Raw genomic sequence first — 20,164 nt, forward strand, 5'->3', positions numbered from 1 at the left:
ACGCCACCCACTCTGGCCGTCTTTGTGACATTAACCCAAAAGAAAGTTAATGTTGCCATGCTCCAGGAGACCCATACAGATGATAATAATAAATCTGAATGGATTCGGGATTGGGAAGGGGAGGTTATTTTTAGTCATGGAACGAATTTTAGTGCTGGAGTTGCCATATTATTTGCGAAGGGGTTTAAGTATGACTCTATCAATGTAAGTGAGATCATTAAAGGTCGCTTGTTAAAAGTGCAAGTATTGGTAGAAGGTAGAAATTTAGTATTTGTTAATATTTATGCACCAAATGATGGGAGAGAGAGGGTGCTGTTTTTCAGTATCTCAATGGAGTTATTGCCCAGAGTCAGACTGAAGAAGTTGTTTTAATAGCTGGTGATTTTAACTGTATAGTTGACGACAAGCTAGACAGAAATGGCCCAGAGCCTCACCCCAGGTCAGTTAAGGAGCTGGTCACTGTTTTAACAGTGCAGGATATGGAGGATGTGTGGAGAGTAATGAATCCTGATGTGAAGCAGTATACCTGGGCTAAGGGGAGTGATGGGAATATATGTTTAGCTCGATTAGATACGTTTTATGTTTTTATGCATCAATTAAATTGTTACTCTAAATGTACTATTCACCCCACAGGTCTATCTTATCATAGTTTGGTCAGTTTGAATATGACTATCCCTATTGCACGTGTTTATTCGTCTTATTGGCATTTTAATATTAAACTTTTAAAAGATAATCATTTTTTAAAATGTTTCAAATTCTTTTGGGAACGGTGGAGGAGGCAGAAAAAGGCATTTTTATCAATAAGGCAATGGTGGGATGTGAGTAAAATTCAGACCCGACTGTTTTGTCAGCAGTACACTATGAATGCTACAAAGAGCACTAGTGAGGTGATGAGAGAGCTGGAGGAGGAGATTACTGAACTCCATAATGCACTGGAGACCACATACAGTGACAGACTTTATGAAGACCTGAAGCTCAAAAAGAGGAGTTTCGCTGAGTTGTTGGACTCACAGGTACAGGGAGCATTGGTACGTTCAAGGTTTTTAAAGCTTTCTCAGATGGATGCTCCAACTCAATATTTTTTTGCACTGGAAAAGAAAGTGGTTCAGAGTAAAGCAATACACTGTCTTAGAACAGTGAATGGTCAGTTGCTGTGTGAGCCTGAGGCTATTAGGGAGCATACTGTGGGTTTCTTTTCACAACTGTACACGGCAGAGGCTGTGGATGGATCTGAGGGAGCCAAGCGGTTCCTCCAGGGGCTAACGCAGGTTCCAGAAGGCGAGAAAGAGAAGCTGGAGAGTGCACTGACGTTGCAGGAACTTTCTAAAGCTCTGGAAAGGCTCAACACGGGCAAAACACCCAGAATCGATGGAATACCTGTTGAGTTTTATAAAACTTTCTGGTCTGAGTTGGGAGGTGACCTTTTGGAAGTGATGGAGGAATGCATTGTGGAAAATGAACTGCCACTGAGCTGCCGGCGCGCAGTACTGACTCTGCTGCCTAAGAAAGGGGACTTGTGTCTTAATAAGAACTGGAGGCCCGTAAGTATTCTTTGCACTGACTATAAAATCTTGTCAAAGGCATTGGCAAATAGACTAAGCGGAGTAATGAGCACTATTGTGCATTCAGACCAAACGTACTGTGTACCAGGCCAAACAATATTTGATAATATATTTTTGGTGTGGGATTTAATAGTTGCCTCCAAGCTCTTTGGTTTTAAAGCTGGATTGCTCTCTCTGGATCAAGAGAAGGCTTTTGACCGGGTAGACCACCGGTATCTTTTTGATGTTATTAGGTCATTTGGCTTTGGTCCCAATTTTTTGGGAAAAATTAAGTTGCTCTATAGTAGCATTTTTAGTGTACTTAAAATAAATTGTGTATTATGTGCTCCTTTTAAAGTTCAAAGGGGAATTCGCCAGGGTTGTTCTCTATCAGGAATGTTATATTCTCTGTCATTTGAACCCCTGATGGCAAAATTGAGAAAGATATTGAATGGGTTGTCTGTCCCTACTGTGACAATGGAGCCTGTTAAGGTGGTGACTTACGCTGATGATCTTGCTATTTTAGTAACAAATAAGAGAGACATTCAGATAATAGAGGAGAGCTTGAAGGTATTTGAAAGAGTGTCCTCAGCTTGGGTAAACTGGGACAAGAGTAATGCCTTTTTAATTGGAGAGTGGGAGGGCAGCAGACCATTGGATTTACCATCAGGGCTTAAATGGAACAGGGAGGTTTTCAGATATTTGGGAGTTCACTTGGGAGGGCAGGGACTGGCTAAAGAGAACTGGGAAGGAATACTGGATCAGGTGAAAGGCTGATTGGATAAATTGCGGTGGCTTCTAATTAAGCTTTCCTATAGAGGAAGAGTTTTAATTATTAATAACCTGGTCACATCAATGCTGTGGCACAGATTAATATGTGGGGATCCCCCTCCATCTCTGCTGTTGGAAATTCAGAGATTATTGCTGAGCTTCTTTTGGGATGGGCTGCATTGGATAAAGCAGGGGGTGCTATACTTGCCTGTAGAAGAAGGAGGACAGGGACTGATGGACATAAGAACAGCTTTTAGACTCCAGTCGCTTCAGAGGCTGCTGTACTGTCAAGAATCACTACCCTGGAGAACAGTGACTTTTGCTTTCCTTCGTTTAGTAGGGGGGTTGAATTTTGATAGGCATCTGTTCTTATTAGATGGTGGAAAGTTAAATCTCTCGGTCTTGCCTGTTTTTTTATAGGGGGATGCTGAATGCTTGGAATGTTTTTAGAATTAACAGAGATTTTAAGTCTGTAGGGTTGTATTAGTTGCTTGAAGAGCCTCTAATTTATAATTCAGCATTAAAATGCAATCTTTTAGAATCAAAGAGTTTTGTTTTACTTTTAATTTCCAGATGAGTAGTGAACATCGGTGATTTAATTCATTTTGATAACTGAGCCTGGAAAACTGCAGAATCACTAGCTGGGTGTGAGATCAGTGCATGTGATGGAGGGGTTTTTAGTGCAGCTTAAAGCTGTTTTGCCTGCAGGGATGTTACAGCAGAGGAGTCAGTTTTTCTTAGGAAAAAGTCAGCTGGAGACAGAACCGCCAGAGTTGGACCTGCAAGTTGAACCTGCAGTAGGGCAGACCACTGATACCCCGGGGCAGATCCTAAAGTTTGGAGAAGGATATAAGGTTCAGTTCGAGGGGATACAAAAAAAAAGAAATGTATCGGATGTGTGTGAAAGTGTTGCAATTTCAAAATTTAAAAAACTTGCCTGATACACATTGGCGAGAGAGGCTACAGGTAGAGGACTCCATCGCCTCTGCATGGAGGAATCTGTATAGATCACCAGTTCCTAAGAGAGTGGGGTATCTACAGTGGAGAATATTGCATACCATTGTGGCCACCAACTCATTTCTCTCCATCATTCAGCCTGCAAAAATGGCAATTTTGAAAAGTAGGAAAAACAAAATGAATAGAGTTTTAACTGATGCGGTAATATCTATTTTTAAAGTATTGGTAATCTCAAGAATTAAAGTTGATTTTACTTTTTATAAATTGGTGCACCAGCTAGAAAAGTTTCAGGCAATTTGGGCAATTGGGGAGGTGATGTGTTTGATGGAAGATAATTTAAAAATGTGTTTGTAATTGTTATAATAGAGGGTTTTGTATGGACATTTGTGCTATTTGTTTGTAAAGTTAATATTGTTTTGATTGATTGAAATAAAGGAAAGAAAAAAAATCCATCCATCCATACACATATATATACACACACACATATTATTTTTATTGCTGTTTTCATGGTTGTTGCAGTTTTATTGTTGATGTTTTAAACTGTTAAGTTTTCTGCCATGAAAAGCGCTATACAAATAAAGTTTGATTTGATTCAGAGACAAGTCAGCTCTGGCTATAGAAACCAGACACAGTGACACAGGGGAACCTAGAATAGCATGTCTAACATCTGTGTACCATCCACTTGGGTCACATCTGGGTAATTGTTCTATTTTTACAAACTGGTGTTTTATCTTAATGTGGCAGGATAGATGCAGAGAGAAGACTCAGAGAATACAGTGAAACAAAAATACTTTAATTTACAAAAAACACAAATAAACAGGCACGAGGGCCAAACAAAAGGTATAAACACAAAACAAAGGCTTTCAACAAAATAAATCAAACTAAACAGGTATTTATACACATTTTTATAGACAACACTTTATGTCTCTGTCTCTGTCTCTGTCTCTGTCTCTGTCTCTGTCTCTGTCTCTGTCTCTGTCTCTGTCTCGCCAAACCAAACCACAAATGGTTTCACTTGTCTTTTATGGTCTGTGGCTGGAGCCCAATTAACCAATAATTAACAATTAAGCAATTAAGGCTCCAGCCACATTCTCACATGTATTTTGCAGGGAGGAATTTAACCCCCTCCCTGACGATCCAAAACAAACAAGAATTATAATGCAAACCATAATGAAAACAACAGTAAAAATGATAATAACACAAATTATAGGGGCGAGTTGGCACCCCATCACAGTTAGATTTTCTAATTTTACAATTAACCTGTCCTTTTTCGTTGTCTTTTCACAAGGGGAAAAAATCAAGCAATAAATAGAGCCACGGTATATGTTTTAAAGAAGGGGTTTTGGAATTTTTAACATAGAGGTTTTAGACTGTAATGCAGTGGTGTGTTTGGGGGGATGTTACAATATACATTAAATTATAAACAGTATAACTCCAAATTTAATAAAACAGAAATTCTAAAAAGAGAACGATTAAGAGTCAACAAAAATGTAACACAACTGGAATTAAAAAAGATAACCAAAAATAGTTTAATTGTAAAATTAGGAAAACATTAATTGGAAAACTAGGATATTAATAAAGCAATTTTGTAAAAATACATTATAAATCTTGATTTAAAAGAGTCCCAGCTTCCCTGACAGAAGAAGGCAGAGCATTCTAGAATTTAGGAGATTTACAAGACAAGGCCCTTCCTCTCATATTATTTTTATTCACCCTGGAATAACCAGCAGCCCTGCATGCTGTGATCTAAGAGTGTGATTAGGAGTATACAGGGTCAATAATTCTCGGTGCTCAGCTTTCTCCCCTTGCTCCCCAAGTAACTGCGTGCTAATCCATTCGGGACCTTATACATAAGGCTGTATTTTCTTCATGGTTATCACGAATTTCACAATTTCTATTAAATGCACCCATTGCCATGTAGTTTGTAGTTCTAGTGTAAAGATTATATATATAGTGTAAACATTTTTTATCATTTAAAAATAAATACAGCTAAAAGCTATATAGAAGCAATAATATATGTTATTTTGTGTGCAATATTTACATCAGGGGTGTCCAATCCAGGTCCGGGGGGGGGGGGGGGGGGGGGGGCTATTCCACTCCAGGTGTAACAGCTAAAGTGTGATCATGGCTACTTGAGGGTCTGGATAGAGGTTTAATTGGTTCAATTAAGCAATATAGAACAGGGTTGGAACAAAAACTTTGGCAAGCCCGGTTAACCGCAGAAGCATTACCCTGTCAGTAAGTGCGGTACAGTAATCGCACGCTGGGCTGGAATCCCGAGCTCCGCCCCTAGGTTCGAATAAAAAGTTCTGACGAATCGTGAGAGAGATAGTTTTACTTTCGTTTCTGTTCTGGTTTGAACTTCACGGGTTTAGACTTTGGGAAGGGGGAAAACCTGCTGCTGCTGACTGGATCTCTTTGCGAAAGGTAGACATTTTAAATTACCAGATTAAATTGTTGTTTGCTGGAGTTTACGTTTTCCATACTGTAGCTTACCGTATGTTGTTTTTTAAGCATGATGACAGCCAGCATCTTTTAGCAATAGTATAGTTTATTTTTATTAACCCATTTTTTATTAAACTTGACTGAAGTTTGATCCCGAGATATCGAAACTGGAAATAATGATTAACTTCGATGCATACTGCCTGGTACTACAGTATTTCGATATCCCTGTTGTGGGGTTTTTAACGAGAGGCTCACTCAAGTCTATTAAAATAAACAAATAAATACAAATTACAGACTGTTGTTTTGTTAGTCATTTCAGGTCCTATTGACTTGCAGAACTAATTCAGACTATACATTGTTGGAAGGGAATTATACATAACTGGCGTACATAAGCACTTTCTTTTTTTTGTGTAATGTATTATTATTATTATTATCATTATTATACGGTCATATTCATGTGTTATTATTATTATTAATTGTTTATTTAGCAGACGCCTTTATCCAAGGTGACTTACAGAGATAGGGTGTGTGAACTATGCATTAGCTGCAGAGTCACTTACAACTACGTCTCTCCTGAAAGACGGAGCACAAGGAGGTTAAACTAAGTCACTTGCTCAGGGTCACACAATGAGTCAGTGGGTGAGGTGACATTTGAACCAGGGACCTGCTGTTTACAAACCCTTTTCTTTAACCACACAGCCTCCTCTATGTGTTATGATGAATACAAACGGTGTGTGAGAATCCCGTTTATAATAGTGCATAAACGTGTGTCAATTTCTCACCAGAGAGAGCGACATTTAAGAACAAGTATGGGATCATTTTATTTATATACATTTTATTTCGTACGACAAGGCACAAAGTTTATTGTATATATGTCTTTTCATGAAGTCAATATACTGCTGCTGCTTTTGAAAAACAATCCAATAAACGATTGAGATACATCTTTAAAATACAAAGGTGCAGCCATGCCCCATAAATATTAAAATATTAGCCCCATAATGCTTTTGTAAAATATTTGAGTATACAGAAACAACAGCATTTGTTTACATGTTTGTATTTCCTCCCTGAGATGAATTTGCATGGTACTCCACTTGCTTGCTACTGAGTTTATTAGCAGGAGAATGGCTGTTTAATTCAGTCATGTCCAAAAGCTTTAAGCAGGGAGGAAGATACCCTTATGAAAGTTTACCATAGAAAAGCATAGCAAAGTGCATAAAGCACAGGGAGGTATAGTAAACCCATGTTAAACTATGGCAAACGTAGTGTATAGTACAATAGTTTTATTGTGGGAAAACTGCAAAATTACAGTGCAAATTTACTATGGTAATCTTTTATAAGGGAAGCTACCTTACATACCTTAGTCTTGTTCTGGGTTCTGATGGAGTTCACAGAAGGCTGAACTATAGACTATAGTTAGGATGTAGCTCACACAGGGATTATATTGTTTGTGTAGAGCTGCAGCTTTAAATATTGATAAATATTTTTATAGTCCTGCAACTAAGGCCGTAAGTCTATGTTTTATTGATTACATGTTTAAGCCTTCTGTGTAAACAGTCATTTACCATTAAGACGAACACACCCATTTTCAATGTAAAGTGTACTGTACAACCTGATTTAATATTTATAGCTTTATATTTATTTGAAGTATTTCATTGATTACCGTGGTTTACAATGTATAAAGACACCTTGGAAAGTCACTATATCTGATAGACAGAGGGAGGACCATGGCTGCTGACAGACGCACACTCCAGGTCCTCCGGGTTCCCAGTGTCCTCCCTGATGATCGGATGATCGACAAGCTGCTGATTCACTTCCTGCGGCCCCGGAACGGGGGAGGGGAGGTCCTGGGGGTGAGATTCCCCACCGACACACCAGGAGAGGCGCTCGTCACCTTCGAGCAGGAGGAAGGTGCAGCACACTGAGCTTCTTTATTCTTTATTGTACTACTTTCCCAGCTAATGTGTCTCCATTGGGCCTCTGGTAGAAAATAAGGTAGTATAACATTGATCATTTGCTCTATGGCAGTGGTGCACAACTCTGGTAATTAAGTTCCAGTCTGGGTTTTTGTTCTACTCAAGTCCTACAATAATGAATTGACCAATAACAAGTTCAGTTACCTAATGTAGGAACTGCATGGCATTAAAGGGTACCTGTAGTGGTAGTGAATATAGAATAACTTCAATAGAAAACATGTGGCTGAAAACTTTTGACACTATTTAAAGCCCCTGCTCAGCCAATTTACGATATATAAGAATTAAAACAACGTTCAGCTTCTTTGCATTGGGTCTCGTGTGGCGAACAGGATATGACTTCGGGTCGTTGATTTCCTTTCCGAACACTGCTAGTCTATAGCTGCAGCTAACAAAATAATTTGCTTCAGCATTTATCTGATTATTATGAATGAAAAAAGTCAAATAGAAGGGTACTTATATCAACCGTTGGGGTTAGACTAAATGTGCTAATATCATGTCATAAAAAGATAGGCTTAATTGCATAATAACCATTTGACAAATTTTACAATACATTTTTTTCCCCCCCTTCAAACAGTATAGGCTGATGGCCTATCGTATGTTTACTAGATACATCCACTGTGGCAGCTCCTAGGAAGGCATGTAAGATGTCCCCCACCTTCTTGTGTGGAGTATATTCACAGAAAATAATAACGCCACAAATACCTGAAAACAGTGAAAAACTGAAGTGTAACAATTTCCAAACTGGAAAACGATAATTATTATTTATTTCTTAGCAGACGCCCTTATCCAGGATGACTTACAATTGTTACAAGATATCACATTATTTTTTACATTTAATTACATTATTTTTTACACATTATTTTTACATACAATTACCCATTTATACAGCTGGGTTTTTACTGGAGCAATCTGGGTAAAGTACCTTGCTCAAGGGTACAGTAGCAGTGTCCTCCACGGGGATTGAACCCACGACTCTCCGGTCAAGAGTCCAGAGCCCTAACCACTACTCCACACTACTTATCTGTTTTTTCTATAATTCATACAAGTGTTCTACTTTTTCAAGCTTTTGTAAACAGCTTCAACAACAAATAAAGTAAATCAAAGTGCAATAAAAAGCCTATAATACTAGTATCTCGGGCTTCTGGTGACAATTGGTCTTGTCGTTTATCTTGCCCACTTTGATGTAGTTTATTGCTTATTGTTAATAAATACAATTGAGTTATATACAATGACCTACTTTTTGATGATTTCATCGTGCTAAACGAAAAGCTGGCCTTTGCTGTGAGACATTTTTTTTCTTGTGGGCAAATATTGTTGGCATCGCGTCAGGTTTTAGCCTTGTCTTGCATTCATACCCAAGCTGTGCCTGCATGTTCCTTTCATAACAGTCAGGTTCAAAGTGGTCCTCATACACGAAAGAATTTTGAACTATTGGAAAGGTTTTCAGTGTATGCCCCGTTCTCAAATTATGTAGCCATTTTTTGCTATAATCGTCCGTTCTCAATTAATAGGCTTTGGCACACAAAATAACCTTTTTGTCTTGTTTTTATGCTTATTATTTAAGTACCCAAAAGTTTTGTGTTCTGCCATGCCACACGCTATGGGTTTTCAGCGCTGTATCCCATAAACCCATGCACGCAACTTTTGGCCTATCATTGAAATAAACCACTTGATGTCATGTCCCTCAAGTGTTACTTGACCCAGAAAGTTGACAAAGAAATTGAAAACATCACTAAACGCGCGACTTGTTGACCAAATCGGTGCAGCAAGAAGCATTTATTTGATATAAAGAGCATTTAGAGAGCTTTGCTATTTTTGGGTACAGGTACCCTTTAAGACCTGGACTGGAATTGAAAAACCCACAGGATTAGAAACTCACATTAGTGTTACACCTAGTCCTGGTAATCATTACTCCCCCCTCACTGGTATGTTATTGAAATGAACAGGCCCTTGCTAAATCTGCTCGGAACTGATCGCACTTATCACAGCACGAATAAGTCTCACCTGAGTAAGCAGCATGGGGAATAGCACGGCAGAGAAATTATATTTTGTGACCATGGAGCAAATGGTAGGACCACAAATCAGTGTATAGGAAAGATTTAAGCAGGTACTGTGCACAACATTGATTTACTGTTTTACTGTTTTTGCTATATGACTAACACATCAAAAATCCTGAAATACGGAGGGGAGCGAATTAATGAAAGGGTCCGTCCTTTACACAGCGTCTAACTGTCAATGAACCAAACTTTTGCAATAATTACATAATATATTTTCTAAAGTGTTTCTCCCTCTGATCTCCCCTCCAGTTGCTGACAGGGTTCTGCAGTGCACTCAAGTTCTGGAGCTGCAGTCAGGGAAACACCCCCTGGAGGTCAAGACAGTGGGGAGTGAGGAAAGTATAGAGGTGGGTGCCACACTATATAAGCAACAGATTGAACACGAGTGGGCTGCTTTACTTGTACATTGATCAGGACTTTTTATCCTGGTGCTGGTTTTTAATTTAACACTGTCATAAAGAGAAAGGAGGTTCTGAGGGTGAAGACTACAGCAATCCCTGTAGGTAAAAATCTGACCTGTAAAACAAATGTCACCATTGAAAAGAGATGTAGTCAAAACGTATGTCAAAGAAGAGACATACCGTATTCCTTTGAATTTAAGACGCCCTCGAAGTTAAGACGCAACCCAAAACGCTGCTGCTGTGGTAAACAGGAAGACTTGCCCGGAGCTGAGCTGAGCTAATCGGAGGACCTGATTGGCTGTGGGGCGTGCCCGGGGAGCCTACACTTGCGTAACATGTACAGTCACATCTTTTATTGTAATACACAAAGAAAAAATTGGTTAAAAAAGTGCTTCTTAAATTTGAAGGAACCCGAAGAAGAGGGCCAGTCTGGTAAGGCCCGTCTCATGCAGTTAAATGTCCCAAAATGAAGGGGTTTTTTTGGTGATTTTATACAGCACTAGTTTTATACTACAAACATTTCCCTCAATATTCCAAGAGTATATATATATATATATATATATATATATATATATATATATATTAGACTGCTAATCTCGGTGTCATGTGCTGTATCTGTAAAGCTTTAAATTACCAGCAGTGAACGATGCTGCAACACGGGGATTTAATAATACCTCAATACTAAAAAAAAAACTTCTACTTATATGGAGCTGTTATTCAGTCCAGTACATGATTTGTGAACTGTTTGTTTTTCTCTACCTCTTGTAAAACATGTAAAAGAATAAAAGTACAAGTGACTTTATTTTTAATTAGGATTTGAGTACAGGTTTGTGTATTTGTGTAAGTTTCAGTATTTAAGTTTTTTTTTGCTTTTATGCCATATTTTTTTGGTTCTTAACATTCGTAGCTGACAAAATGTATATTTCTTACCAATTTTTGAGGTTGCTAAAGCACACATCCAAACAAAATGGATGGCCCTGTAATTAAAAGTACAGCATCTAGTATCCTACATGTGTTAATGCAGATCGTGCTGTGTGTTCAGTAACTTGTTCATAAAGTTTATTCAAAGTCTCCTGGCTTTGTTAGAGATGAGAGCACTGTGCCTGTGTTGTTATGATATGCTAAATAAATTTGCTGAAAGTAATGACTTCATCCAGTTGTCTGATTTCTACAACTTGTTATTCAAACTGGAGACCAGTTGCTATTTCTGTTGTATTTACTGTATTGCTGCTGACAGCAAACACTATTCTCTATTTTTTTAACTGCATTTTCTATACTAAATGTAAATAGATAGACTTAACATATAGGACAGCGAGGAAGCAGAGTTTTAGTCTACATTGAAAGACAATGGGTGTTTACCAAAATGGAGATTTTTTTCATCAAGCAGAGAAAAGTTAAAATTACATAAATGAATAGTGTATTTACATATTTTCTGGCAGATTGATTTGCAACAGAGATTAAACATATTCTGAAAGATAACATTCAATGTCCTTCTCCAGAGATTGACCAATCAGGTTAAAGAAAATCTCTGATCCATTTCTAATATAGAACGGGGAACTGGATTAAATATAATCAAAATGGAGGGCTTTACATTGTCAGAGAAATATTAGAGGCAGGTGAATTGATTTATAAGTGGAAATTACACCAAATGCGATACATATAGGCAATAGTAAACTGCAGGTGAAACCAGCATCCTCAGTTCTTGTAACGAGGAGATTGCATTGTAAAGACTGGTTTCATGGTGCTAATGGAAATGTGGCATAAGAAACAGCTTCTGGAAATAGTGAAACAAAACACCCTGCTAAATGGTTACATTAGCCTGGAGTCAGACTCTGTTTTGATGCACCTTTTCCATTGAAACACTTCTAACCACATCTCAATTGTTGACAGGTTGACATGCCCGTGAGAACAAGCCTAAGCCTGGAGATGTTCCCAGACCAAGGCAGGGTGAGAGAGCTTCTTGAGAAACACCGCTTCAGGGTGACTGAACTGCAGGGACGACGCCCTGAGGAGCTACAGATCGAGGGCTCCTTCACAGAGCTAAGGAAGCTGAGGACTAAACTCTGCAAACTGCTGCCTGCTGCTCCCAGGGATGTCCAGGGACCTCCGGCCAGCCGATACCTTTACACTGCAGATGAAGTGCAAGGGCTGGAGAACAGCATTGGGGCCAGACACAGCAGGGTTAACGACTCAGGGAACGGGGCAATATCCAAAATAAAATTCTCAAATTCTCCAGGGCAAGGGAATGATCCATATTCCATGGGAGAGAGACACTCCAGAGCTCAGCCAGTCACCTTACCTTTGTCACCTCAAGCCCATCAAACCACCAGGAAAGCCCAGAGACTTGCGTTCAACATTGACAAGCATGTGCTGAGGTACGCCAAAGCTTTCCATAGGCAGGAGATGTCTGAGATCCTGGATAGCCACTGTGTGGAAATGAGCGAGGAGGAGAGTGATGAGATCAGTAATGTGATCTTAACTCCACTGATTGGCCATGACAGCCCTGAAAGTATTTTAAAAGTAGCTAAGGAACTGCTGTCCAGTCTGTTATTTGAACTAGGACATACTCTACGGACACAGGAAATTGATCTCTCTTCCTATGACCGTCAGCAACAAAGTCAGATTCTGGAGCAGTCCAAGATGTTAAAAAATATTTACAAAGTTCTAGTGATCTGTCCTGACGGGGGGAGCATACAGCTGGTGGGACCTTCGATGGAGAGCTATGAGCTGAGGCTGAGGCTGCTGGGGCAGGCAGTTAATTCCTCAGTGGGGGAGCAGCTTGACAGTAATCGTCAAGGACGCTGGATGGACAGAGGTGACGTCAGGCGCAGCTCTTCCCTCCCCCGACAACCGAGCACAACGGACCTCAGCAGTCCCATGGAGGGGTCTGCCAGTGCCCAGCAGTACTTCCCAGAAAAGTACCAGGGGATGGGACAGCTGGGTGTGACAGGGCTGGAGAAGGAGAAAGCAGGAAGCACACCCAGTCCCAAAAAGAAAGAGAAGAGCCTCCAGAGGAAAAGGGCCTCCTCAGAAACCAGGGGCAAGACAAAGGAACGCCAGCAAGCCTGGATAGAGAGCAGTCGAGAAGCAGAAAGAGAGCCTCCGTCTGGACAGGGAGGGCTGGGTGTCGAGAGTGACGTGAAAAAAAAAAAAAAAAAATTGCCAACTTTGATGAGAAGCATGACCATTTTTTCGGACAAAATGTTTAAGCGAAAGAAAAATTAAGAATAGAAGGTGAAAGTGAGAGGAGTCTGTCCGGTTTTAGTAGCTGGTTGACCTCAAAACTTTTGAATTTTTTTTTTTTTCTAATTTAGTGGTCACCAATTATTTTTATTGTTTTCTCCCCAATTTAGTAATGTCCAATTATTTTTTTAGACTCCGCCCACCGCTACCACCCCTGACTCGGGAGTGGCGAAGACAAGCACACGCTGTCCTCTGAAGTGTGTGCCGTCAGCCGACTGCTTTTTTACACACTGCAGACTCACCATGCAACCACCCAGAGCTACAGCGTCGGAGGACAACGCAGCCCCGGGCAGCTTACAGGCAAGCCCGCAGGCGCCCGGCCAGACTACAGGGGTTGCTGGTGCCCGGTGAGCCGAGGACACCCTGGCCGACCTAGCCCACCCTCCCCCCAGGCGGCGCTCGACCAAGTGAGTGCCGCCCCCTGGAAGCTCCCGTCCTCGGTCAGCAAAGGAATAGCCTGGACTTGAATTTGCGACGTCAAGACTATAGCGCACATCCTGCACTCCATGCAGAGCACCTTTACTGGATGCGCCACTCGGGAGTCCAACCTCAAAACTTTTTCACGTTGGGTATTAAAGGATCCAAGGGATTCGTTCTTTAAAGTTGATTCTTAAGTCAAGGGTCTGCATATAGAAAAAAGTACTGGAGGATTTGCTGTGCACGATTATATGATCACTAACCTACACGTTAGATACCAGTTTTATAGTAGTTAAGGAACGCAATACAGTACTGTACAAATAAGATACAATGAAAATACGATGTGTTTGAAGTAACCTGCATATCCTGTATCAATTGTTATTTATAACTCTAAGCTCATGCATGGTGGTAGAATCCATTGATCATAAATATTGTCATTGTAGAGCTCACAGTAGATGTCACTACCGTTTGTAACCAGAGTGATGATTGTATATAGTTGTAGTTTTGTGACGATGTAAGTCTACACCCCCTTTCAAAATGTTCACCTTTTGCTGCCTTAAATGCATTAAAATAGTTTTTTTTTCATTTATCTACACATCCTTCCCCACAACTTCCAAGTGAAAAGAATATTCTGGAAATTTGTATAAAATTAATTAAAAATAGCTTGGTTGGATAAGTGTCCACCCCCCTTGTAATAGCAATCCTAAATTAGCTCACGTGTAACCAATCGCCTTCAAAATCACACACCAAGTTAAGTGGCCTCCACCTGTGTTAAATTGTAGTGATTCACATGATTTCAGGATACATTCAGCAGTTCCTGTAGGTTCCCTCTGCTGGGTAGTGCATTTCAAAGCAAAGACTCAACTATGAGCACCAAGGCGATTTCCAAAGAACTCCGGGACAAAGTTGTTGAAAGGCACAGATCAGGGTATAAAAAAATATCAAAGGCCTTGAATATACCTTGGAGCACGGTCAAGACGATTATTAAGAAGTGGAAGGTGTATGGCACCACCAAGACCCTGCCTAGATCAGGCCGTCCCTCCAAACTGGATGACCGAGCAAGAAGGAGACTGATCAGAGAGGCTACCAAGAGGCCAATGGCAACTTTGCAAGAACTACAGGCTTTTATGGCCAAGCCTGGTCAAAGTGCATGTGACAACAATATCCCAAGCACTCCACAAATCTGGCCTGTATAGTAGGGTGGCAAGAAGGAAACCATTACTCAAGAAAGCCCACCTTGAATCCTTTTTGAAGTATGCAAAAAAGAACACCATCCCTAATGTTTCTCATCGGCAGGGACTGGGGCATTTGTCAGGATAGAAGGGAAAATGAATGGAGCAAAGTACAGAGAAGTCCTTGAGGAAAACCTGCTGCCCTCTGCAAGAAAGCTGAAACTGGGACAGAAGTTCACCTTTCAGCATGACAACAACCCAAAGCACACAGCCAAAGCTACACTGGAGTGGCTAAGGAACAAAAAGGTAAATGTCCTTCAGTGGCTCAGTCAGAGCCTCGACCTAAATCCAATCGAAAATTTGTGGCATGACTTGAAGATTGCTGTCCATCAACACTCCCCAAGGAACTTGACAGAGCTTGAACCGTTTTGTAAAGAATGGTCAAATATTGCCAAATCTAGGTGTGCAAAGTTGGTAGAGACCTATCCCAACAGACTCACAGCTGTAATTGCTGCCAAAGGTGCTTCCACCAAGTATTAACTCGGGGGTGGAGACTTATCCAATTATGATCTTTCAGTTTTGTATTTTTAATACATAATTTTTTTTTCTCAATAAAAACTTTTTTCCCCTTAACAGTGTGGAGTATGGTGTGTAGATAAGTGGAAAAAAATCCTCATTTAAATGCATGAAACTCTGAGGCACTGACACAACAAAATGTGAAAAAAGTTCAAGGGGTTGTAGACTTTCTATAGGCACTGTGTATATAAAATTTTGTTTGCCTAGGGTGGCAAAAATCCTTGCAGCGGCCCTGATTGTGGACAGCAAAATCTAAAGAAGGTGTTGATGGCACCTGTGCATTTGGGGGAATACTGTAATTTGCTACAAAAATACATGGATCGAGGGCAGCCAATTATTATTTCTTAGCAGACACCCTTATCCAGGGCAACTTACAATTGTTACAAGATATCACATTATTTTTACATACAATTACCCTTTTATCAGTGGGGTTTTTACTGGAGCAATCTAGGCAAAGTACCTTGCTCCAGGGTACAGCAGCAGTGTCCCCCACAGGGATTTAACCCACAACCCTCCGGTCAAGAGTCCAGAGCCCTAACCACTACTCCACACTGCTGCCCAATAACAGCCTTTAACCAGAATGTCATTTGCCTAGTAAGTGCAGGGTTCCAGTATGTCAATGCAATATGTCGATGGTATAGCATTGCTATCTCATTCCATATTCCTTCATCTTAATTTCCAGATTGGGTTCATTTCAGACCTTTTCTTTGAGTGGTAGAAGCACATATTCTAAAGGTGTGCAGGCCCACTATGTTTTTTAACCTTGATGACATTAACCTTGACCAGTTTTGTTTTATGTGGCTTTAAGATTCTTGCATCACATTTGCCATACAACTTTATACAATATGTTTTTTTATAATGCTACAGCGTGAATAACCAGATCTAATTTCAGAATCCATCTTGCATTTCTTCAAATCCAATGACAGAATGACTTCAATTCCTATTCCTGAACCACATATGAATTTGTATTTATGGTTCTCTTGATGGTGTGGATTATAGAATAGACATTCATAGAACTCATTCGACAAAGATGCTTAAAAGATCACAGTGTGTTTTGATAGAATTTTGTCACAGAAGCCTAGAAAAAAAGTATTGTTTAATTGCAGTTTTGTAAATAGATATAGTTTGTTTCCATATATAAGAATAAAGATCCTTGTGTATACAATATATATATATGGAATCTATGATAAAAAAAAAATTAAAAATTAAAAATCCCCTGCAGTACAATGAAATAATAACATGAATAAACTCATGAACAACCATTAAACTGTCCAGATTGTGGTCTTCATGTATGTCTCAAATTATGTATTTAATGCTTGTTATTCTGGTATTAAAAAAAACAAACAAAAAAACAAAAAAAAACTTTATTATACAATGACAAGAAAAATTCTTGAGCTATGACTGGTCTTGCACTATACCTGTGATGTTATCCCAGCATAACATCACAGATCTAGTACCGGCAACCTCCTCATTAAAAACCTAGCAGTGTGGAGTAGTGGTTAGGGCTCTGGACTCTTGACCGGAGGGTCGTGGGCTCAATCCCAGGTGGGGGACACTACTGCTGTACCTTTGAGCAAGGCACTTTACCTAGATTGCTCCAGTAAAAACCCAACTGGAAATTGGGTAATTGTATGTAAAAAAATAAAAAATAAAATAGTGGAAACTGTGGAAACCTCGTTTGGCAAAATGCCTTCAAACACAAGAGCAGCCAAGAAACCAGACAGCACCTCTCAACCAGAGAAAAAAAACATTAAAAAAAGACACCTGGAGTTCGACTATGAGGGACTAGACAAGATAGAATCTGACAGAAATGAAGCATCCACGAAACGACAAACCAACTGGACAGTCAGAGTGAGTGAGAGTAACACAAATATCATAATTGTATGTCTCTCAGCAATAGCTCCAGAGAGCCATATGACATAAGCAGTTACGTGGGGCTCAGAGAGGGCTTAAACAGACAATTAAATAAACCGTCCCTGAGTTGTAACATTTATATACTATAAGAACGTCACAGTTAATACTTTACTACAGTTGTAAATGGAAAACAGGAACTGTTTTATGATGCGGAATGTTATTTCCACGTTTGTCAAATTAAAATCACTTTTAAACATGAAATTAGTCTTATTTGCTATTTACAGTGTGAGCCATTGTATAATAGGAATAATGCCCTCCATATTGGTGTTGTGCTGGGATAACATCACTTGTCGGGTGTTGGACGCACTCTTGCCCAACCACCTGAGGCGTGATATTATCCCAGCACAACACACGCCCTGTAGTGCGTTATTCCTTTAATATAGCACCTAATATCCACACTGGGTTTTTTCTTTACAAAGATGTAATGATTGAAGCTATGATGCTTGACTGATTCTTACAGAACAGCTTTTGTGTGATCTATTTCACTATTATTAGTATTATTATTATTATTATAATTATTGTTGGTGCATCGAGGAGCGAAACCCCCAGAACTCATTCCACAGGATTTCCAGGTGGGAGAGCATTCTGACCACTGCACCACCTACTCATTGTCAGTGAATGAGAACAAAGTGGAGGAATTATGTGACTTACTGGCCTAAACCCTATATACTGCTATTGGAGGCTTATTCATCAGACAAGGGTACCTATTAACTAATTATAAATCATGGTGACTTAAAATGAGGTGCACTGGAATGTTCAGAAATCTGGCATTTTGATTGGCAGAAAGTGGCTTCATGATTTATGTGTGTTAAGGCTGCAGTTTTCTCTGTAATTGCATTGCATTGCTATAGTTCTGCTGTAGTCAGCAGTGGCAGAGTATTTATCTAACTTTCCAGTATCTTTAAATGGAACCTCAGGAACAATGGCTGTGGGATGTATATTTTGAGGCAACACGTTTTACCTTGTGTGAGTTGAGTCACTTTCCAGCTGGACTCCTAGTGTTGAAACATAAGCTCTGAAATAAATTTGGAAGCTACCTTCAGAGGCCACACGGAGGCAGCACCTGACAGCAGTTACAATCACAGTCATAGTACTGAATGTCCAGATATTAAAATGCACCATCCCAAGACGAGTGAATAGCAGGTCAATGGCTTTCTAGATTCCGTGTTCAGATCAAGCCCAATGCATGTAGCATGAGAAATACTGTATCACTGTTTTCACGTTTAAAAATCTGATTACATTTTGAATCTAGAAAACAGGTTTAATGGAGATTTATTTCCTGATATGCACACCAAATTGGGTGAAATCATTTTCAATTTTATTGTGTGCTTTCATTTAATACATGTAGAAGAAAAAAAAAAACTTTTCCTTGATTACAATAGCTACATAGCATTAGTGAAAATGAACCCCCCCCCCCTACTAAAAAGGCTGTAATCCTATTGAGAGGTTCCAGCAACAATATTAAACACAAGAGCATTTTTTTTAACTCAAATGCTGCTGAATAGCTTGAGAAAGTATTCCTAAAAACTTATTTTTAGGAAAGTTTCTTTTTAGGCTGTCATTTCTATGACAAAAACACACTATTATTGAACTGTCAACAAAACGCCATTTAAATATATAATAATGGGAAGGCTACTGGTACTTGGTATAGGGAAGTTTTTAAATTTGGCTGGCTTTCTGTGTCTTTGGTTTAAAAAAATGAATCTGGAATGCAAAAGTAGACCATCAAACATGAAGACTGGATCATCCAGATGTTGCCCTAAACATCAAAGGAAGGAAAATGTTATATTTTTTCGTTCAACTTCTAGATATATATTCTCTCCCCCAGCTGTTGATAAAATAAAACATTCGGCACATGTACAGTGAGAACTCGACAGAGTATAACAGTCAAAATGGAGCGGTTTCTGAAACGCCAATGAAATGAGCCTGAGGAAGAAAACAAATGCAGTGATGCTTCCATGAGTACCAGTGCCACAAGTACCACCTGTACAAACGAGCAGCCATCCTCAGTGAAGGCATCAAAATCTAAATCTCAAAAATATGATGCTGAGTACATTCAGTTCGGGTTTTCTTGCATTACGAAGAAAGACGGCCTTGATTACCCAAAATGTGTGATGTGCTTCGAAATCCTATCTAATGAATGCCTCAAGCCACAAAGTTGAAACGGCATTTACAAAAAAAACACCCAAATGAAGCTGGGAAATCTATAGATTTTTTTAAAAGAAAGGAATCCCACATTTTAAAACAAGTGAGTACTTTTAAGCAGCATGTTACTGTACAGGAGAGAGAGCCTTAAAGGTGTCTTTTCTAGCCTCATACCACATTGCTCGCACAAAAAAAACGCATAGAATTGGGGAAGAGTTAATTTTGCCAGTGACTGTTGATATTGGTTGTGAAATATTGGGTGAGGAAGCAGCCAAAAAAATTGAAGTAGTGCCACTGTCAAACAACACTATGTGCCAAAGGATATGTGACGTGGCAGAAGATGTTTCTGCTCAACTTTTGGATAGGTTGTGTGCTAGCCCATACTTTGCCTTGCAGTTAGATGAAAGTACAGACGTTGCAAATGCTGCACAGCTACTTGTATATGTTAGGTTTATAACAGGGGAGGAATTTGTTGAAGAATTCCTTTTCTATAAAGAATTACCAGGGAGAACAATTTGTGAGGAAATATTCAGGAAATATTCAGAGTGCTAG

The 20,164-nt window shown here is 39.6% G+C and overlaps 1 protein-coding gene across 6 annotated transcripts; it reads left to right on the forward strand.

The window, feature by feature from the left end:
* Positions 1 to 1,410: 1,410 nt before the first annotated feature.
* On the forward strand, positions 1,411 to 15,692 carry LOC131720081 (uncharacterized). Of its 6 annotated transcripts, none has more exons than XM_059012968.1 (4): positions 1,411 to 1,541; positions 7,425 to 7,622; positions 9,994 to 10,091; positions 12,036 to 15,692. In XM_059012968.1, the coding sequence occupies exons 2-4, from the start codon at positions 7,439 to 7,441 to the stop codon at positions 13,368 to 13,370; spliced, it is 1,617 nt and encodes a 538-aa protein (XP_058868951.1). In that variant the 5' UTR covers positions 1,411 to 1,541; positions 7,425 to 7,438; the 3' UTR covers positions 13,371 to 15,692. The 6 variants fall into 6 exon arrangements, with proteins under 6 accessions (XP_058868951.1, XP_058868955.1, XP_058868956.1 ...); XM_059012972.1 differs by having other exon boundaries at positions 1,421 to 1,541; positions 7,429 to 7,622; XM_059012967.1 differs by lacking the exon at positions 1,411 to 1,541 and adding an exon at positions 5,404 to 5,696 and having other exon boundaries at positions 7,396 to 7,622.
* Positions 15,693 to 20,164: the final 4,472 nt, after the last annotated feature.

Source organism: Acipenser ruthenus, chromosome 3 (genome assembly GCF_902713425.1).
Source record: "Acipenser ruthenus chromosome 3, fAciRut3.2 maternal haplotype, whole genome shotgun sequence".
NCBI classification, from domain to species: domain Eukaryota; kingdom Metazoa; phylum Chordata; class Actinopteri; order Acipenseriformes; family Acipenseridae; genus Acipenser; species Acipenser ruthenus.

Excerpts from the sequence above, each read along its gene's own strand:
- LOC131720081 (XM_059012968.1), top strand. The coding sequence starts at position 7,439 with ATGGCTGCTGACAGACGCACACTCCAGGTCCTCCGGGTTCCCAGTGTC. Across the intron at positions 7,623-9,993 it reads CACCTTCGAGCAGGAGGAAG|TTGCTGACAGGGTTCTGCAG; the intron begins GTGCAGCACACT and ends TCTCCCCTCCAG. Across the intron at positions 10,092-12,035 it reads GGAGTGAGGAAAGTATAGAG|GTTGACATGCCCGTGAGAAC; the intron begins GTGGGTGCCACA and ends AATTGTTGACAG.